At 42.4% G+C, this 19,669-nt stretch overlaps 1 protein-coding gene across 3 annotated transcripts in view; it reads right to left on the bottom strand.

Moving 5' to 3' along the window:
* HECW1 (HECT, C2 and WW domain containing E3 ubiquitin protein ligase 1) overlaps positions 1-19,669 on the bottom strand; it is a gene marked incomplete at both ends in the record, with an annotated part of 546,121 nt that overhangs the window by 45,482 nt on the left and 480,970 nt on the right. For all 3 annotated transcript variants that reach the window (XM_081244601.1, XM_081244600.1, XM_081244602.1), the window contains 7 exons: positions 1,222-1,374; positions 2,200-2,313; positions 3,058-3,178; positions 7,977-8,086; positions 8,491-8,574; positions 14,517-14,613; positions 15,536-15,641. In XM_081244601.1, the coding sequence (XP_081100727.1) occupies positions 1,222-1,374; positions 2,200-2,313; positions 3,058-3,178; positions 7,977-8,086; positions 8,491-8,574; positions 14,517-14,613; positions 15,536-15,641 (785 nt within the window). The remainder of the gene's footprint in view (positions 1-1,221; positions 1,375-2,199; positions 2,314-3,057; positions 3,179-7,976; positions 8,087-8,490; positions 8,575-14,516; positions 14,614-15,535; positions 15,642-19,669) is intronic.

The following is a 19,669-nucleotide window of genomic DNA, read 5'->3' as shown; positions in this document are numbered from 1 at the left end:
GTTGCCAAAGGGGAGAGTTGGAGGGGGAGGGATGGATTGGGAGTTTGGGATTAGCAGATGCAAACTATTATATATAGAATAGATAAAAGATAAACAACAAGGTCTTACTGTATTGCACAGGGAACTATATTCAATATCCTATGAAAAACCATAATGGAAAAGAATATGAAAAAGAAAAAAATATAGATCTGAATCACTTTGCTGTAAAGCAGAAGTTAACACAATGTTGTAAATCAACTATACTTCTATAAAATAAATTCTAAAAAATGAAAAAAAAACAATAAAAGAACTTCAAAGCTGAGAGTGTTTGGAGAGAGAGGTCATGGGCTGTAGCTGGCAGCCGTAGCAGAGATGGGTTGTTCTGTTGCCGTAAAACCAAAATATGGGGATTTGGGCCATACACCCAGCAGGCCCAGGTGTTACCCGAGAAGCTCCCTTCACCAGCAGCCCCATGACACATCATCAATAAGCAATGTCAGACAAGAACCCACATCAGCAGTTTCTGAGACTTGTTTCCCTCCTCATGGCAGGAGCTCCTGCAGTGAAGTCAGGGGTACTTTTCAAGTCAGGTGTGGTGGTGACACAGTAGGAAAGTGCAGGCATCCTTGATGTCCCATGCAGCTTTCTGGAGACTTCTAACACCCATATCTGAGGTATCTCACCCACAGAACTACACAGAATTGACTGATACTGATCTTCTTACTCATTTCAGTAAGTGGCAATTGGTGTCTCAAGAAGAGAGGACCAAAGAGATTGGATTTTCAAGTCAGAAGGATGCTGAGAGATCATCTGACCCAACAGACTTATTTTACAGCAAGATGCAGAAGCTGATGGCCACAGTGTGAAAGCCATTGGACCAAATCAGAGAATTTCCTACAAATACCTTCAAGAAGCCTCTGCAGGGGACTCAGGATTTTAGTAGAATTATCAACATTCAGAACTTATGTCTACTTACCTTCACATCTCCTCAGAAGGCAATGACAGTATCTTACATCAATTTGCAGTTGATAGGAAATTTGCATGTCTTTAGTAATTTATTTTGTATTCTGAGTGAAGACTGGCAGAGAACCTTCGCTCTAGTGCCTTGTTATTCACTCCCATCAGCCCTCATGATATCGGGCCGCTGCTCCAAACACAGTGGCCCTCAAGAAACACCACTGTCTTCTGACTAAGAAAGACCAGAACTTTCCAACATGAGAAAGTAAAAATTCCAGCTCTTACCATTCAAGATGGTTTTCTACAAATGCAGACATGGGGCTGATCTGCACGGTGTAGGTGTCATTGGCGGAGTACTCGAAGAGACCGTAGTAAGGGTTGAAGAGCTCCTGAGACAAAAGGAAGAAGAACTCTCGCGAAGGACCACTGTAGTCCAGGCTGCAAAGGAAGCAGAGGCCCGGGAAGCTCATTACGTGCGAGAGGCCAGGGACCTGTCCCTACGCAGGGGCTAGCTTGCCCTTTCAGAGTCAGTGCTAGGAAAGCAGACAGCAGCCTCTGCTCTTTACAGTGGATCCCAAGGGAAGTATAATTGGCTGTAGAAAATGAGAATGCAGTGACTGGTTTGGGGATGATGTCCTTACTAGATGGCCATGCACCAATGCTATGGCAGTGTTCCTTAACCTTTGTCCTCGATCATATTATACCTTTTGGATTAAACACACAACTGGCCCATTCAAAACAGGGACTTCATTGTAGGAGGTACAAAAGAATTTCCTGTGATGGTGCATGTGTGCGTGTGTATGAATTAAAAACACTTTCAAGTTCATTCTGCTATGCCCTCCTGGGTGGGCTCGCCCTACACGGTTGAGATGGCTTGCCAAGAAATCACTGAAATTATATGAAAAATTTGGTATGTAGTTATATATGTGCACTCTTGGGGGAAGAGTTCTTTGATCAGAAACTCAGAAGGGTACCCACATGAGAAAGTAAAGATACAGTAGTTTAGGTTTGTAGTTTTGGCTTATACTTTAGCCATGTGACCTCAGACTCTAGAACATGCCAATCATCTTAGGCTTTTAGAGAACATGAAACCTAAAGATTGGCAACACCTGGAGAGAAAGGCCGCCTGGGAGGACATGATCAGAATCACCTTGGGGCAAAGGCTTAGAGACATCCTGCTCCTTCTTGAGAAGAATCACCCACGACCTGGGGCCTCTGGTCCACCCACACTAAGGTGTCTCCATAAAAGTGCTGGTGCCTCACCCCTCCTCTCCAACAAAGGTGATGTAGAGCTTGTTTCGCTGGAGCTCCTTCCGGGAATAGGCCATAACCTGATTGAAGGTTCCCTCCAACAGGTGGTCTCGCCGAATGATGAGCCTGGAAAGGAGAAGTCATGTGGGTGGTGAGCGGGTGCTCGGGCTCCGATGTTAGGGAGTGTTCTAGGTGAGCTGTGGAGACCCAGGCTGATGGTCTCATTGCCTAGCCTCTCCAACAAGGTATAGATTCCGTCAGTTCAGCTATGGCCTTATGTTGACACTCTTTTCAAAACCAGGAAAGCACAAGGACAACGTGCACTTTCATAATGGGACACATTCCGTCATGTTGGACTACCTTTAGGATTCTTTTTGATCAATTCCAAAAAGAATCTCTTAAGTTGGATTCCTGAGTTTGGGTTTGGCTTTTCAAGATGAAAATAATAAACCCAAAGTGGAAAAAGACCACAACTCTTTACTTAGATCCGAAGATCAAAGCTATTTGACTAATGAGTAGGTAAATTTGTCCCAAGAATATGTAAAGGGAAACATATGATTTTTAAATTTAGTTCAAGATTCCTTGTTTTCTGAAAAGGTCTACCATTGATTTTATATATGGTTTTGTTTGAAATCTACTTTTCTTTCTCCCTCTCCTTCCCTTCTCTTCTCTTCCTGCCTCCCTTCCAATTTCTTAACTTCCTTTCTTCTTTCTTTCCAACTTCCTAACTTTTTCTTTCCTCCCTTCTATGAACATGACTGATACTACACCATGGTATCCAATCTCCAAACATATATTACCAAGTTATAGGGGAGAAAAGGATAGAAACATCTACCATCTGAGTTCAGTGCCAAGCACTGGAGCACTCACTTAATTTTCCCTGGACCCTGACCAAATCCTTTGGCTTCCAGTTTTCGGTAGAAATTGCGGAGCTTGGCCTCAAAGTCTCTCCTGTAGGGTGAAGGGGCTCTTGCACTGGCTCTCTGTAAACCTGCAGAGAGAAGCACACAGGCTGAAGGTCATCATTTTTTATTGAAGAACAAATATGCAGGGCAACGGAGGAGAAAGGGCCAACCAGAAGCACATTCCTGCATCTTCGTGTTTTCCTTCTCCAAGACATTTCCCTCCATTTCTATCACTCCCTCAGTTACTTTTATAATAAACAGGTATAATATAATAAAGAGAAAACTGAATTCTGATGACAATAAATATTTATGTCTTCCACTCCATTTCAAGTTGTATTTCTCTTCAGAATACCTTGATGAGCATATTTCTTGGCTTAGTTATGCTTGAATATTCTAAAACAACATAAATCAAACTAGACTCTTGTAAGTTACTATAAGAAGTGGTTCTAACTATAATGAAGCAACTAGGATTGTAATATATGTGTACTTTGTATTTCTCTAACTATATTGACGCTAAAATAAATAGGCATGTCAATTAGGTCCCAGAGTATGCAGGAGTTTATATCAGATTACCTTGCACTATAAAAGCAAAATTAATAATAATAATATTATTAATAATAATTCCTTACTCTTTACAGAAGAGAGTTTTTGTATCACCTAGAGTGCTTTGCAGATGCTTTATTATCTTTATATACCTTTTAATGAAAAAAGGAATGGACAAAATAACATTCTTCTCTAAGTTTCACAGATGGCTATGATCATGGTTTGCCTCTTCAATAACTATTTATTAGTTTATATTCCAGGTACTGAATTTATAATCTAGATAAAACTGATACAACCAAACTCACAGAAATGAGAATATTATTATAAGTTGAGGTGATTCCTACCCATGAAGGAAAGGAACTTAGTTCTTTGAGATCACAGAATACTCTGGCCAAGTTCAGGAAGGCTTCCCTGGGGAATAGCTGAAGAATAAGTAGGCATGAATTAGATTGAGTGAGTTAGGAAGGGCTTCCACTTAACTTAAGAGAAGAGATGAGCTGGGAGAAGAGCAATCTAGGTAGAGGACCAGCACATGCAAAGGTACCGTGGCAGGATGGAAAATGGTGCTCCAGTTTATCTGGAGCATAGGGTGTGAGGACCAGAGTGATGCAAAACAAGCCTTGAGAGGTGGGCAGGAGGCAGATCAAACAGGATAAAGTACACTGTATTAAACAATTTTGTTAATGTTAAGCACAACAGGAAAGCCATTGTGTGGGGACCAACGTGATGTGTCTTGAGTTATGAAAACCTTAGTCTTTCTGCAGTAGAGAGAAAACACCGGAGAGGCCCAGAGTGGATTTAGACAGCCTGCATTGTGCCAGGGTGGTGTCAGTGGAGATGAGAAATGGGACTACAACGAAAAAAAAAAAAAAGAAGAAGAAGAAGATAGATTGGAGATGTGTTTAGGAGGCAATGAACTGGATATTGGTAGTGAGGCCCAGGTGGGTTTCAGACATCATAATGGAATGGCCTGTGGTGACATTCACTGAGATGGGGACAAATGGAAGAAGCACAGGGGGGTGAGATCACGAGCTTGGTCTCTGATGGCAGTACGCTTGGATGCTTGATTGGAAAAAGACATAGCTTGAGAGAGAGGAGAAAAAAACCTGGCACAGAGTCTTGAGGATGGTAGGAAGGGAAGGATGAGTCTGCAAAGGTGGCCAAAGACGTAGATGAAATGCCTACAGCTTGTGTCCCAGAAGCCAATTGAAGAGGTGACTTAAGGGGAGGGGCCATCAGTAGTGTTAAATGTGGCTGAAAGTTCAGGAGGAGGGCTGAGAATTACCCATAGGACTGGGTGCCCAGAGCTCGCCGCGACCTTAGTGAAGACGCCCCCTCTAATGCACAGGTGTGAAGGGGGACAGGGGGGTGGCAGCATTGGTAGGCTTGTAAGATAGGCAGCAGGCATTTGAGATAGTTTCTGTCTAAGGGCTTCAATTTTCTCAGTGAAGGAAGAAGGCACATCATTTGCCAGGAGAGACCCAGGGGTTGGAAGTTTGAGAGGAGTGGCAACATTTGAAACAGCAGCAGAGAAGAGCATATGTTTACCAGGGGAATGTGGTTGAGTTTTCTTTTGGGTGTTTAAGGTCCATGTGAGGTGGAGAGATGATTAATTTATAATTGATAATCTGCCTTGTCAGGTGAATTTGCCCAAGAATGCCTGACTACAGATGTAGGGGAAGCAGATAGTAAGGTGACCTAGGAGTGGAACTCTGTAAATGAAATGGAGAGGATCGGGGAGCTCAGGGTGTTGTCAAGAAAAGATGAACCAGGGAGCCTATGCTGGATGAGGGAGAGGCAGTTAGAAAGGAGAGGCGTCCGTGAACTGGAGGTCCTGATGAGGGCACAGGGTGGTATCGGGGAGAGCAGCTGAATAAGCATGTTGGATGGGAGTAGGATGCTTGAGTCAGCGACGTCAGAGATGACAACAAGGCAGGAAGGGGATTGTGGGACCAGTGGTTGAGGAGGAGGAGGTCAGGGCAGACAAGGAAGCCCAGAAACTGGGAGGCCAAGGAACTGCACGGGTGCCCTTGTGGATGCTGATGTCATCCAGGATGGTGGAAGGAGTTGGGGAGGAGAGGGAGACGGTGAGACGGGTGCCACAGTCTTTAAGAATGAGAAAAAGGTCGGTGGATGACAGCAACTAGGGGCAGAGATACAGCTGATCTGTGTTAGCAGGGAGGCACACAGGGCACCAGCGGCGCCAGTCTCACCAGCGAGTCCTGCAGCATCTGAGGTGTGGGGGGAACCAACAGCCACCACTTGAAAAGGAAAGAGTCTGCTGAAATACCCCGTTTCGGGATATAGGTAGAACTAGAATACAAGTCTATAGGTGCAAGTATAATTTTCTGCCATCAGATTACAGTATATTTTATAATACAACTTTCATTACTGCTGGTACTACCACTATGGCCCATGGTCGCTACGATGCATTTTTCTAATAATTTAAGCTTTACAGAGTGCTTTGGCATGTATGATTCACTACGTTGCCCCAGGTAAATGTCATGAAGGTCTAGAAAAATGGGAATTGTAAAGTTTAACTTCAAAATATCTGGCTTACATAGTCTAGGACCCCAAGGTCAAAGCTAGGAGAGTAAAGAATTAAGCACTTTGACAGCGTGAATTGGATGATTCTTTGCATTCATGGTGTCAGTAACATCTGTATCAGGAAGGTTGATTCCTTTTATAAAACTTATCCAAATAATTCGCAGTGAGCAAGTAACTCTTTGACTCCCTTATTTTTTCTATTTGCAGTATGATATCTCCCCCGTGTAATGATACTCTACATACCAAAGGTACGTAGACACTCTACTGCCAAAGGTTTGGACCAAGATGTAGACACGTTATCAGGCTGGGACCATCTCTACAACAAGATGGCAGATCATCATGCAGACCAACAGGTCCCCCAGATGGAAGGGTCTGCTCCCCAGAAGGAAGCCATCCTGTGTGCACTGGAAACAACTGACTGTCCTGATGCTGGCTCTGACAAAGCTCCTGGTCCTCCTTTTCCCAAGCCGTGTCATGTCAGCTATGCTGTATGTCAGACGCAGCACACGTGGGACATTTCCTCAGCAATGCTACTGATACACTTGTTTGGAGGAAGGCATAACAAGGAGATACTGACTTCAAAACAGATTTTAGGAATTAGCAAAACTACCTCTAAGAGATAGTTCTGAACAACATGACGGGGGTCATTCTGAACAAATGAAAAGATATTCTACTTTTAGAGACCTATGGCAGTATTGAGTGACACTAGCTGAATGAGACATCCCTTCTGGGGGACAGAGTATATTGCTAAATTCTGTTTTTCTTCTCCATTTCCCCCTGGCTTCAAAAGCCAAGTTTGAACTCTAACCCTGGGGGTCATAAGATAAGAAGTTACTAGATTTTTCAACTAACTTCCTTTACTAAATTTTAAAGTTATGAAAATAGATTTGGGTTGGCCACAAACACCCATGACAATGTGATCTTGTAAACCAAGACAATGGGGAAAAACTCTTCAATATCTGGATCCCATTTGGGAGTACGGATTTGACTGAAGCTAATTATCTTGATGAACCCAGGAAATACTAGCTTCTTTTTTCGCTAAACGGTTCAATATATATTTCCTCATTTGGAATGGAAAATACCCACAAAGAATATCATGAGTTCTAATTCTAAATTCATTCTAATACACAAAGAAAACTTCAGGGAAACAATTTCACATCATATTAAAAACTTCTTTGGCATCTTCATGGGGGCACACTGGTGGTCCCTAGTAAGCACGTAACCTAGTAACTCCTTTACAACTTAACAGAAAGTTACTCAAATTCGTATCTAATAACATTCTGATTCATGAGGCAGAATGTTCCAGAAAGGGCTCTTCCCTTTTAAATGCTCAGAGAGTGTGTTTTAGAACAAAACAGTAATTTAGAGCAGGGGTCCACAGACTTTTTCTGTAAAGGGCCAGATAGTAGATATTTTAGGTTTTTGGGGCCATATGGTCTCTGTCGCTACTACTCAGCTCTGCTGTTGTAGCATGAAAGTTGACACAAAATATATAGATAAATGGGTGTGGCTGGGTTCCAATAAAATTTTATTGATAGACACCAAAACATGAATTTCATATAATTTTCATGTCATGAAATATTGGTTTAGTGAAAAATGTTTCCAAATCATTAAAAATGCAAAACACATAATAGCTTGGGGTCATTACCAAAACAGGTGGCACTGTGTCAACACCCAACTTAATGTGCAGATGATCAGAAAATTGAGAGGGGACTAAGGGAGAGAGGGCACCTTCATCAGGTGGAAACACAGGTGGCCACTTGCACGAGACAGAATGCCAGACCCTCAAGTTACCTGGGGAGTTCTGAGGTGATGAGCAGGGTGAACAGCGGGGAGAGAAGCTGTACCCAGGGTGGAAGGCAGCCTGCAGGGGGACATAGGACATAATCTCTTCTTCAAAGAGACTGCAAAGTAAAAGAAAAAATTAAGAAGTTAGTTCTCTGTCCATGAGAGAATGTTCACAAATTGGGGTAAGAGTGGTTACAATTCTCACAAGACAACGAAAGCACTTAGATTCATTTAGATGGGCACATTCTGGCATGCAAACTCTCCCTGTTATTTTAAACCCTAATTAATCCTACAACAAGGTCTCCATCAAGTACCATATGTAGCTCCTCTTGATACCCCAGTCTTACATGTAGAGAAAGAGGTGAATAGCAGGTATAAGGGTGGGAGCCCTACTTCAGTTGCAGCCACTAGAATATTCTAGAACAAGCAACGAGTGTTTCAGTCTGGGCTGTCCTGGAGAACTGCCCAGAGCAGCTTTTCCAGTTGCTTTTCCAGAACTGTTTCAGGCTCAGCCCCTTACCTCAGCAAAATGACTAGATCTGCATCACAGGACAACTTTTCAAGCCCATGATTACCCTCGGTCCGAATATAATGGATTTTCTCCCTAGAATAATGTGGGAAGGAAAATAAGAATTACACACCGATGCATAAGTTAAGGAATGAACCCCATTCTGATCCCCCTTTCTCTTCCAATAGGGCTGAAAAGTGATGTTCTAATGTCCAGAGTATTTCGAGGTATTTAAGTTCATATTGCAGGTTCCCATGATGCTCTCCAAGGGATCACCTTTCCTCAGACTCACATGGGGACAGAAGCCAAGGAGCACAACACAGATAGGTCCTCAGAGAGTCACAGAGTTGGGAGTGGAGCTGGGGAGGACTGTTGTGGGTTCATGGCATCTTGGAAGCCATGGGAAGAAAGAGTGACGAGGTGTCTCCTGAGAAACCTTATGCCTGATGGAAAATGAATTAACTCCACACTGGGTCCAGAGAGGGTCTGGCCCCAGAATACATGAGAGTCTCCCAGGTCAATTTGAGTATAGGCATCAATTTCTCTCTGTTTAATTACAACTCGTGCATTCTGACTTTTTCACAACCTCCAACTCCAACCTGGCAAAATAATTCCAGTAAGTCTATGGATAAATAGCATTTCTTTTGATCAAATGAACTTTGTAATGTGCTTCTCTGATATTCAGATATTCAAAGATTACAAACACTATGGCCAAGAATCATTCCCTTGTAGGTATGCTTCAAAGAAGTTAAAAGTTTTTCCCCTTTCTTGAAGAGATGCAGCAGAAATCTGAGAAGACTTAAGGATTGATTTTTTTAAAATATTTCACTTTTTTCTTTTTTTGTTTAAATTTTTGAGATGATTTTAGAATCACATGTACTTGTAAGAAATTAATAAAGAGTGGTCTAGTATACCGTTTAATCAGTTTCCTCTAATGAAAGATTAAAAATAAATCTATTAATAAAAATACTATAGATACAACTTTTTTCTCTCTCTGATTATAGTAATGTGAATCCAAATCTTCATCATAACTTGCAAATTTTCAGGTAAAAATACAATGAACTTGACCTTTTGGTGTGGGTATTTTTAAGAAGACAAGAGAAACTTTTTGGCTTCTACAAAGATACACAAAATGGGATTAAACAGAGAAATGCACTGTGGTCCAACCTGAAGTTATGGGTAGAGTACTGTTGCAGTAAAGGCTATTTCCAAAACCTGTGGGTGCTCATAGTGGCTCCTCTGACCAGGGACTTGGAAACTGGAGCAGACCTGTCCACACATCATTTTTCAGGGAGGAGGTGGAAGCCTGGCCAAGGGTACAAGCACCAAGCCTCCTTCACCAGCTGCTTCTCCCTCCACGTCTCTGTGCCCTTGACTCCGTGTGCCTGAGCACTGTCCTCCAATCCTGACAGCATCTCACAGCCCTCTTGTTTGGAGGATTCTCGTGGACCCTGTTCCTCTGGTTTACCAACTGCAGCCCCACGAAGGGCTCTCAAATTGATGTGTTCCCCCAGTGGCAATGTCCCTGGGGCAGGTCACCCTGCTGCCCCAAGGGACCTGCGTCTGGGCAAGCCCCTGGTCTCCTTGCCTGGGGAAAAAGGGAGAGAACATTCTAGGGGGTCACTCTTTATTCCCTGGGTTCCTGGGGAAACAAAGTCCAAAGAGAGTCAAGTCCATGAGGGCAGGAGAGCACCCTTCCCATCCACGGGAAGTGGCACCCTCTGTAGTGGTTCTACCATCACGCTATCTACTCAGACCACATACACATATCAGAAAGCCAAGAAGAGTTTTCTGAGAGTTTTGGTTGCTCTTCATGGGACATTACACCCTCTGTCATGTATGTGAAAATCTCATGCAGACCTAGTGTTCTGAGGGGCCTCCAAATGTCCCTGGGTCCAGACCAAAGGCACTGAGACCTGGGGGAGATCTCTGAGGGTGAGAATGCCAACCGCCTCTCTTACACGCATCCCATCAGGAAAACTCCCCTCAGAGCTCTGGTCAGTAGAACCACCTGCCTCCTTGCCATCCTGACATCTTCATTTGTGGCCTCAAAGACCTTAAAACTCAATATCCACAAGGAAATCCTTGCCATCCTTCCATCACTATCACTCAATTCTGATCATGTCCTTCATGGCCCATAATACAATCTATAGCTATATATTTGGCTTTAAAAAAAGTCACACTTGTCTATTATCCGTCTTCCTCAATAGATAGTAAGTCCCATGAGAGTAGGACCAATGTCTGTTTGGCTTAGATACTGGGTACACAGCCCTCACACAATCCTGATTCAGAATAGCTGCTCAATAAAAGCACTAGTTGAAGGAACGAAAGAATGAATGAGGACTGCTACCATGACCCTTAAACTTAACAGATGTCATTAACCCCTGGGTTTTATGCCTCCGCCTTCCCTCTCCCCATGTGGTTTCCTTATGCTTCACTACTTCTGCTGAACACAGTTTTCTGAGAAGTCATCCTCCACCCTCTAACCCAACGACTGGCTTTGCAAACCCAGGACAGTGGATCCATGGCTCCTGGAGAATAGCCATGACCATGGGGTCATGGTCCCCATGTGGGAACCACAGAGGAAGCAGTAAGTTCTTCCTCTGGGCAGGGTCATGGGGAGGGGAGGTTTTCCTTTCAACTGTTGGATCTTTAAAGTCAAGCTGACTCCCCCTCACACCACATCTAGGCACAGGCAGAGGCATAGTCATAGGCTCAGTGCCCTGTTTTTTGGATTCTTAAAGCCTGACACCCTGAAGAGCAAACTCTTGCTCCTGTTCTGCCTTTTTGATTCCATGACCTCTTAGTCAGTTTCTGATGCCACTGTGGGCTTTCTGTTTTTGATGAGCTCTTTGGGTTTTCAACCTAGGGTCTACAGGTCCTTTAGGATCCATTAACTGTTTGAAATTATATGCAAAGATTTATGTTTATATATGGAGGAGAGTCTATAAAAGCTTTCATCAGACTCTCAAAGGAGTCCTTAACCTTAAAAAGGTTATTAGTTTCTACATTAATTTCCAATTTTTTTCCAGTTCCAATATTCCCTAATTCCAAGTCACCCACATCTGGATAATCATAGTTGTACAATTCCACACTGCAAAAAAAACCCCGAAGTTTCTTAGATTTTGTTATAACATGATACTAAACAACAGTGCTGAAACTGTTTACTTCCCTTCAGAAACATATTCCACTCTTTTACACAGGGGATTAATTTTATTACTTTAAAAATGATTTAAATAGGACTCTAGGGCCTTTTGGGAGCTCACATTTCTCCCAAAAGTAAGCAGTGAACTCCTTATTTAGTGGTAGAATCTGTAACATAAAAATGTTCAAGAGCAGTGATGTGTCAGAAAGTTTTCAGGTAGTACAACACCTCTGAAAATCCCTTGGAAATTCCCTTAAATTATGAGCCAGAGAGCTCATTCGTGAGCCGGAGAGCAGCCCACGAATGGGCCGAGTATGGCCCTGCCTTCCGGGGCACAGTAATAAAACTTGGGCAGAGTTGACCACAAGTGGAAGTGATAATCAGTCAAGCTAAAGTCCTTTTGTTCACTCAAAAAGTAATCAGTGTTTCTTATCTTCAGAGTAGAGGAACCAGGCTCTGAGGCAACAGTGGTTCAAAGACCAAGAAGATACAGACCCTGCCCTAAGACACTTCCAGTGTTGTAGGAAGACATTAGTACATGGTAGAAGACAAGGGTTAATGGAAAAATATCTTAGAGGTACAAAAACAAATGCTATTAAATCAAAGCAAAAGAACTACTAAAGTCTGCCTAGATCACCGAGACTTTGCGTTTGACTTGAGCCTTTAAAATGGGTTGAAATGCCTTTAAGAGAGAAGCCATTCCAGGAAGGGTGTGGGTAGGAGAGGGCACAGGCTGTTTGACGGTGGTGGAAGACACCAGAAGGAAGTAAATACGAGCACAGGATGGTGGAGAGTTAGATTAGAGCCAGTCTTAGGAGACTATGGAAATTGTGCTTAGAAATCTTGACTTTATTACATACATAACAGGAGCCATGGGAAGCTTTTGTCTGGGGGCATTATTTTGTTGGTATTGAGTAATGAAACTGAAAGTATTTGTTTATGAATTTTGAAATCCTGGAGAGAAAAGCTGTAGAAGTGTCTCAATATAGTTCATCTAGTTCTTCAACTGCAATGAATTCCACTCTTATGAGAGAGGGTTTCCATCTTTCCTTAGCACGAGCTCTGATGTAAGAAAGATTCCATCAAAACCAGTTCCTTTTTGGAGAGGGAGCTCATAGTTTCATAAGGAACTGAACAAAGAATCCCCCCCCGCCCCCAAAACCCCATGTAAATAAGCCAATTTTATTAGTTGGTGCATTTTTCACAAGTTCTCTAACTATGCTCAGATTCCACCTCCCTCCCCCTCCATGAAACGAAGGTCTTACCCTAATGGGTAGGCAGGAAAACCTGCAGCAGATCTACATAAATAGCCTCTTTCATATGGCCTCAAAACCTCATGAGGTGGGCAAGAGTCCCTGGCCTAAGAGTCTGGCCTAAACTGCTCAGTGGCCTGGCTAGGGTGGGCAGAGCAGGGATTAGAAGAAAGGCAGGGCTGACCAGAGGCCCTGCAAGGGTGAGGGCCAGTGGCCCAGTCTGGAACAGGGTGCCAGCTGGCCCCCTCACTATGAGGTTAGTATCACATGCCCGTCTCTGCCCTCTTCCTGCTATTGTGTGGTGTACTTCCTCAAGGACTAACTTCCAGAGAGGGTCCTTAGCTGCTCTGAGGTCCCCTGAAAGAGAGTCTGAGAGCCACTGTGGTGGCCAGCCCTGAGGTTACTCCACGGGAAGCTTTTATAGTAGAATGATAGGGAGTATCTACTTAAGAGATCCCTGCCAAGTCCGGGAGAGAGATGATGAGGATCCAAACCTAGGCCATGGCAGGGAGAAGAGAAAAGAAGGGCTGGAAGAAAGCGAGGAGATAAATGTTTAGATGTGAAGCTGAAGAAAGAGGGCGGAATTGAGATGATGGGCATTTGGGAGGATGGAGGTTCTAATTTGCACAGAGTAAAACCACAGGGAAAAGAAGTGTCAATGGGGTTGGTGATGGAGGGGAAAAGAACAGTGAGTGATCCATCCTGGCAGGATTAATAAAGATATGACTAGCAAAGAGTTTATTTTTAGGTGTTGGTGACTCACTGAGGAGGTCAAAGTAGAGGATTATAGTTGTCAGCCAGATTCAAAAGACCACCGGATGGGAGGTGAGGAGTTAGGGGCAGTCACTGGCTGCATCCCTGCCTACCTTGCCTGGTCCTTTATACACAAACCCAGTGAAGCATCTTAATGGTGCCCACATTGTGATCCTGTTTCAATGATGAGGAGGCTGAGGGTAGAGGATTAAATGACATGCCTCCATCACTGGTCCCTAAGTGCTGGAGCAAGTATTCAAACTCTGAGTGGACACACTTAACCATTGTGCATCTCCAGCTTTTGAAATGCTGGGTAGTACTTGAATATCTTGGTGAGAAAGTGGGATTTAAGTTCAGAGGATATTTTCTCTTTTCATCACTTTGGGTGGCTTTCCCTTCCAAATACAGTGATTCAGAGTTTCAGAGACACCCATTCAGAAAGGACCGTAATGGACATTAGGATTTAAGGTGTTAGAACACATATGATACTTTTTGTTTGCTGGTTTATTTTTGAATATAGTCATCTAATATCTGGTGTACCATCAGACAATTATATTCTTAAAACAAAAATAATTTATATGGTGCTTTACATAAATAATTTTTTGATGAAAACTATTTTGCTCCCTTTCCATGCTTCTCTCCAAATCAATGGAAATCATTTTAGCATCGTAAGAATAATAGGTAACCTGGCATGATAACTATCTCTGATTGCAACACTTTAGAGAACATTAGAAACCCCTGGATCCTTCATTTTAAATATTCAGGTTATAATTTAAATGCATGAATAAAACACATCTTAAGTGTCTGCCCTCTCTCCACAGAGGCTGCCCCACCTGGAAAACCAGCAGGAGAGACCTGTAGGTAGAGGGTGGTAGACAGGCCCCTACCTGAGTGTGTGGTTTCTCGCCAAACTTGGCTGACGCTCTTGCAGCATTTCAAAAATGTTTGGCTGGCGAAGAAAAGCCACAATCTTGTCATTATATGCTGAAACAGACAAAAGCACAAGTTGTGGTTGAGTCTTCAGCCCAGAGATAATTTTGCTCATGATTGGAAAATGGCAGCTAGATACCAGGATTTAATGGAGGAGTTGAAAAGGCAGGGAGCAAACTCATCAAAAAATGTAAGCTCTTGAGGGTTTTTTCTGTGACATAATGGTATGATTATTTTTAAAAGATCAAACCCAAAGTGAACCAGATCTAAGTTAAGTATCTTTAATATTCTAGGAACTTAACTGGGTGTTAACTCATCCCCTGGTGAACAGATGGAGAATAAAATAGATCTTCCATGAGGGGAGTACTACTCTGTTTTTTCTGACTTCTCTTGTCATTTTGCCATAGTTATTATGGCAAAAGATTCTTTATGAGTTCAAAGAAATCCTTTTCTGAGCACTTGCACTTATGACTTTGGCCATCCACTGATTTCCCAATAGTGATAATGAAAACATCCAAATCCATTTAGACTCTCTCACCTCATTTCCCTTGATACAAGTGGCATGTGTTTTGGAAAGAGGTAGCTGAGGTTAGGAATGGAGACTGTGCCAGTTGATCCCCAGACATGCATGGGAAGAGAGGTCTAAATTAAAAAGTGCATCTAAAAGCAACAAAATCCGTCACCTCATTTAAACTATGCTCTCCTGGGACCCAGCTAACAAATCACTGAATGGAATAAACAAGGTGGGGGGAATGACGGTCTGGAAGAGAGGGGAGGGAAGAGAGGCAAGGGGAGAGAGAAGGACAAAGTGAGGAGGAAGGGAGAGGGAAAAGGGGCTAGCAGGGGATGGGAACAAAGGGTAGGGGAGTGGACTATACCATAAGAGCGGAAAAAGAAAACACAGAACCCTGAATATTAAAGGAGTCACGATAAGAAACACAAGGCTATCCAGGGGTTCACAAAGCGTTATACATACCCAGTGGCAGTGACTCATGTTGATGTTGGCTTCGAATAGCAGCTACTAGGCTGTGTCCTGGCCTGGCCAGTAAAGAGGCTCCTCTGTTTCTAGAGACTTCTGAGGCCTAATTGCAAAATAAAATTGTTAGCGTTAGAAATCTCACCCATTTCAGATGATCTTTGGAAACTAATTTTTCAAAACGAGGGGTAAAAAGGCCCTGACATCACCTAAATGAAAGAAGCAATGAAGTTATAATCCTCAAAGTGATGGAAAATAAGCAAGTTAAAAAAAAATGACTCAGTAGAATGGTCATTAATACATTAACATACTGAATAGACTAAGAAATATTTCTCATCAGAAATATGTTAAAGAGATGTAAATAAATTCTACATGAATATTATTGGTAAGGTAGGTTTATGACCTTCATCTCTAAGAAGCAGCACTGAACTTCATAACTGAATGTGGAATGGGCTCATTTTCTTAAATAGTGTTTATTACACTCAAATGGCATTTCTTTGTTTAGTGCCTATTCTTCCGTCCACTGTGCTGGCTACTGTTCACATAGTATCTCATATCCTCACAAAATTCAGCAAGATAAGCATTATTCACTCCCATTTACAAATGGGGAATCTGAGGATCAGAGAAAATTAAGTCTTTCCAAAACTTTCAACTGTAAGAGATAGAACCAGGATACTTACTGATGACTGACAGCAAAGAATTTTTTTACTTCCCCATACTACTAACCTGCATCCAATATCTTGGTTTGGGTTGGACATTCTGACATAACTTCATGGAATATGGAATTTGCTTAGCTTAAAACTGATATTTGTGATGATTAACTTTAATTTAGCTTAATTTAAAATTTATATAAATTCCCTATGTTCTAGAGCATGACAGTGAGTTTCTACCATGATTCCATACATATTTTGCTCCTTAAAGGACCCTCACAGGGTAAGCTATTTAAACCAAGGCACCCCACTGGAGATTTTCCACATTGGAGTACATTCACCAGATATACGGGGTTTGGTGTAGATTATGACTCATTCTATGATATTTGGCAAAGTAGCCAAAATAGGCTTTAAAATATTTAAGAATTTTGAAGATGATATTGTAAGATACTCATAAAGGGCTCAAACATCCAGACAGAAAAAGGAAAGAAAATTCTGAGACCAGAATTCACTCACACAGAATTCAGGAGAGGTGATGAGCTCCTATGCTCCAAACCCCAGAAAGGCCCAGGTCAGTCTCAAAGTGGTCACTTAAGACTAGGCCACATGTGATATTGCAGATGACAAAGTAGGGCAGATTACTTAGGGTTTCCTAATTACAGAAATGGTAATTGCTGGCTTTCCTTTAGGCCCTACTTTCATGTCTCACACAGACAAGAATAACATCTTTCGGGCTTCCCTGGTGGCGCAGTGGTTGAGAGTCCGCCTGCCGATGCAGGGGACACGGGTTCGTGCCCCGGTCTGGGAGGATCCCACATGCCACGGAGCGGCTGGGCCCGTAAGCCATGGCCGCTGAGCCTGCGCGTCCGGAGCCTGTGCTCCACAACGGGAGAAGCCACAACAGTGAGAGGCCCGCGTACCGCAAAAAAAAAAAATAATAATAATAATAAAAAAAAATAATAAAAAGAATAACATCTTTCGTATGAGATGCGCTGCCAGTTCGCTATCTGTATGTGGCAGTCTTTGAACTGCTCTTCTGGAATTAGTAGGGATACAGATCCATCCTTTTCCTCTCCAGATCCCTCTCTTTGCCCATGGCTCACTTGAGGGACAAGGGAATAGATTTTGTGCCACTCTGGGTGACTTCTCACTTTGATGCCATTAGCACCCAGCTCTGTTCAGTGGGTGTAGCCAGCCACTGAGATTTAGGTGCCAGTGCTTCTATAACAGCACTTTCTGGTTATATGGTTATAACACAAAGTGATGAAAGAAAGGTTTGCTGATGGCTTACATGCAATAGTGAGTCTCATATTTCTTTTTTCTCCATGAATTAATAAATACATAAAGGCTTTCCGGGACTGAAATATCTCTTTTCCTTCAAGGGAATTGTGTCAGTCCGCCTTAATGTGTGTCTAAAATATTTTTTGATGCTGTAAAGACAGGAATCTCAAAAACCACTCAGTTGAAGATTATCCAAGTGATGAATTACAGAGAGAAATTGGGGAAGCAGATAGATTTGAGAGCGGAACTCAAGAAGGCTTGGCTGTGCACTGAACCTGGGTGATGCCCGCAGTCACACCCCAAGCAAAAGTGGCTAATTGTCAGTAGTTGCCTGGAAATAAGGCTTTGAAACAGGAAGAGGCTCACTTCTCTTCCTGGGGGGACATAGGGAATTCAGGTGTTGCAGATATGCCTTAGGGAAAACTGGTGCCTACTTCTGAGGTCACCTACTTACTGGCAAAACTAAGCCAGATTGAAAGACTTCAGAAACAGAGGAAGGTCAGCTACTTTGAAGGCAGGTGACTGGCTGAGGGATATGCCACGAGTGAGATGGAGGAAACAACACAGGGTAGAGGTGGGGTTTGTGGGGTCCCCGAGCCACGGAAGCATCGGCCAAGAATACAGGAGGTGATTGTAAAGTGGTACTGGATGGCTTACAGGCGAGAGAACCTGAGAATGGGAGGGCTGAATAGAAACGTGCTTCTCCAACCAGGGGCCAGGAATTTACAGGGATGGAGACAATTCAGGAAGGGCTAAAGAAGGCTCTAATATTCTAAGATTGGGTAGAACTTGGTATGTACTAGGATCTTTGTGGCCCGGAAGTGGTACTAAATGCTCCATTTTGAGGGATGTCTGACATCAACTGAGTGACTGATTCGGATCTCACTGCAAACATGATGCTAACATTTGCTTTCCTAACTACTGAAAATACCTAGAAGAATGGAGTTTCTATTTAAAACCAAGATGATATGACTCACTGAATTCCCTAGAATTTGACACTTTTTGTCTTACTGGGGTTTCCAGGCAGGGCTGTATGTGTGGGTGAGAGGGTGAGAGAGAGACAGAGAGAAGAGAGCCCCATGTGACTACTTTTAAAATTTCTTTCCCTTTTGATGTTGAGATAGCTTTAATCATAATTGCAAATGTGCAAACTTCAAACATTTAGCTCTCCAGACAACACAAAATAGATATGCTCAGAAAATAGTTTTCAGTGACTGGTAAACAAGCTTCTCTTCTGTGTTGTAATTTGGAATTGTAAATTGGTGGTTTTAAAAAAAATCTGTGATTGAAAATTGTAGGTTTTAGACTGAATTTGGGTTAATAATCAGCTAATGCTCTCTTGAAAACACTGGAGACCAGATAATAAAAAATAGCAAGTTCAGAGGAAAAGCCCAAGTGATGAATCTACGTTCATCTCTAGATTCCTTTTGTACTCTAAAAATGGATCATTAACAAAGTTTGGAAAGAAAAGAGAGATCTATGTTTGAGTTTTTCAACATCTTTATAATAGCGAAAAGTGGGTGATAAACATAATGCCCAGAGAAAGGCCTGAGTTAAATTATGGCAGATCCATATGATAAAGTATAGCAGAATTTTAATGGCATAGAAACTATCTACAATGTACTATAATGGTAAAGGAAGATACAGAACCATAGACAGTATGATTCACTTTTTTACTTCTATGTTCACCAGGAATTGTCTCCAGATGGGGGACTGTACCTGCCTTTTAACTTCTTTTCCATCTGTGCTTGTATTTTCTACACTCACTATACACCGTTTATAATTCAAAAGTGAATTTTCACAGGTGTCTGAATTTTACAAACTTCCAAACAAACCTGTAATCAAGTATAGGTTACATGGAATCAAGAGGAAAACGACCGATTTTAAAACACAGTGCAAAAGTTACCCTCCTCAAAGGCCAGCTTCCTGCATGATGGCCTCTGTCATCAGAGCTAATGCAATGACTTTTGTCATAAGAGCAGCTCACTGAAAAGAATGACTCACACTGACTTCTGCTTTGAGAGTGAAAAGTCAGTTTCCTTTCCTGCCAGACTCCTGCCCTTTCCTTGAGGCAATTACTGTTAAGCATTTTTATATGTACGCTTCCAGACATTTTCTATCACTAATGATTTTCTAACCTGACCAAGATAAGGGGGGTGAAAGAAATTAACATTATGTGTTCTGCTATCCTTCCTTATCAACA

This window comes from Mesoplodon bidens (genome assembly GCF_964165515.1).
Source record: "Mesoplodon bidens genome assembly, chromosome: 9".
Classification (NCBI taxonomy): Eukaryota; Metazoa; Chordata; class Mammalia; order Artiodactyla; family Ziphiidae; genus Mesoplodon; species Mesoplodon bidens.
Note: the sequence above shows the minus strand (reverse complement) of the source record. Positions and strands in the feature narration are given on the sequence as shown.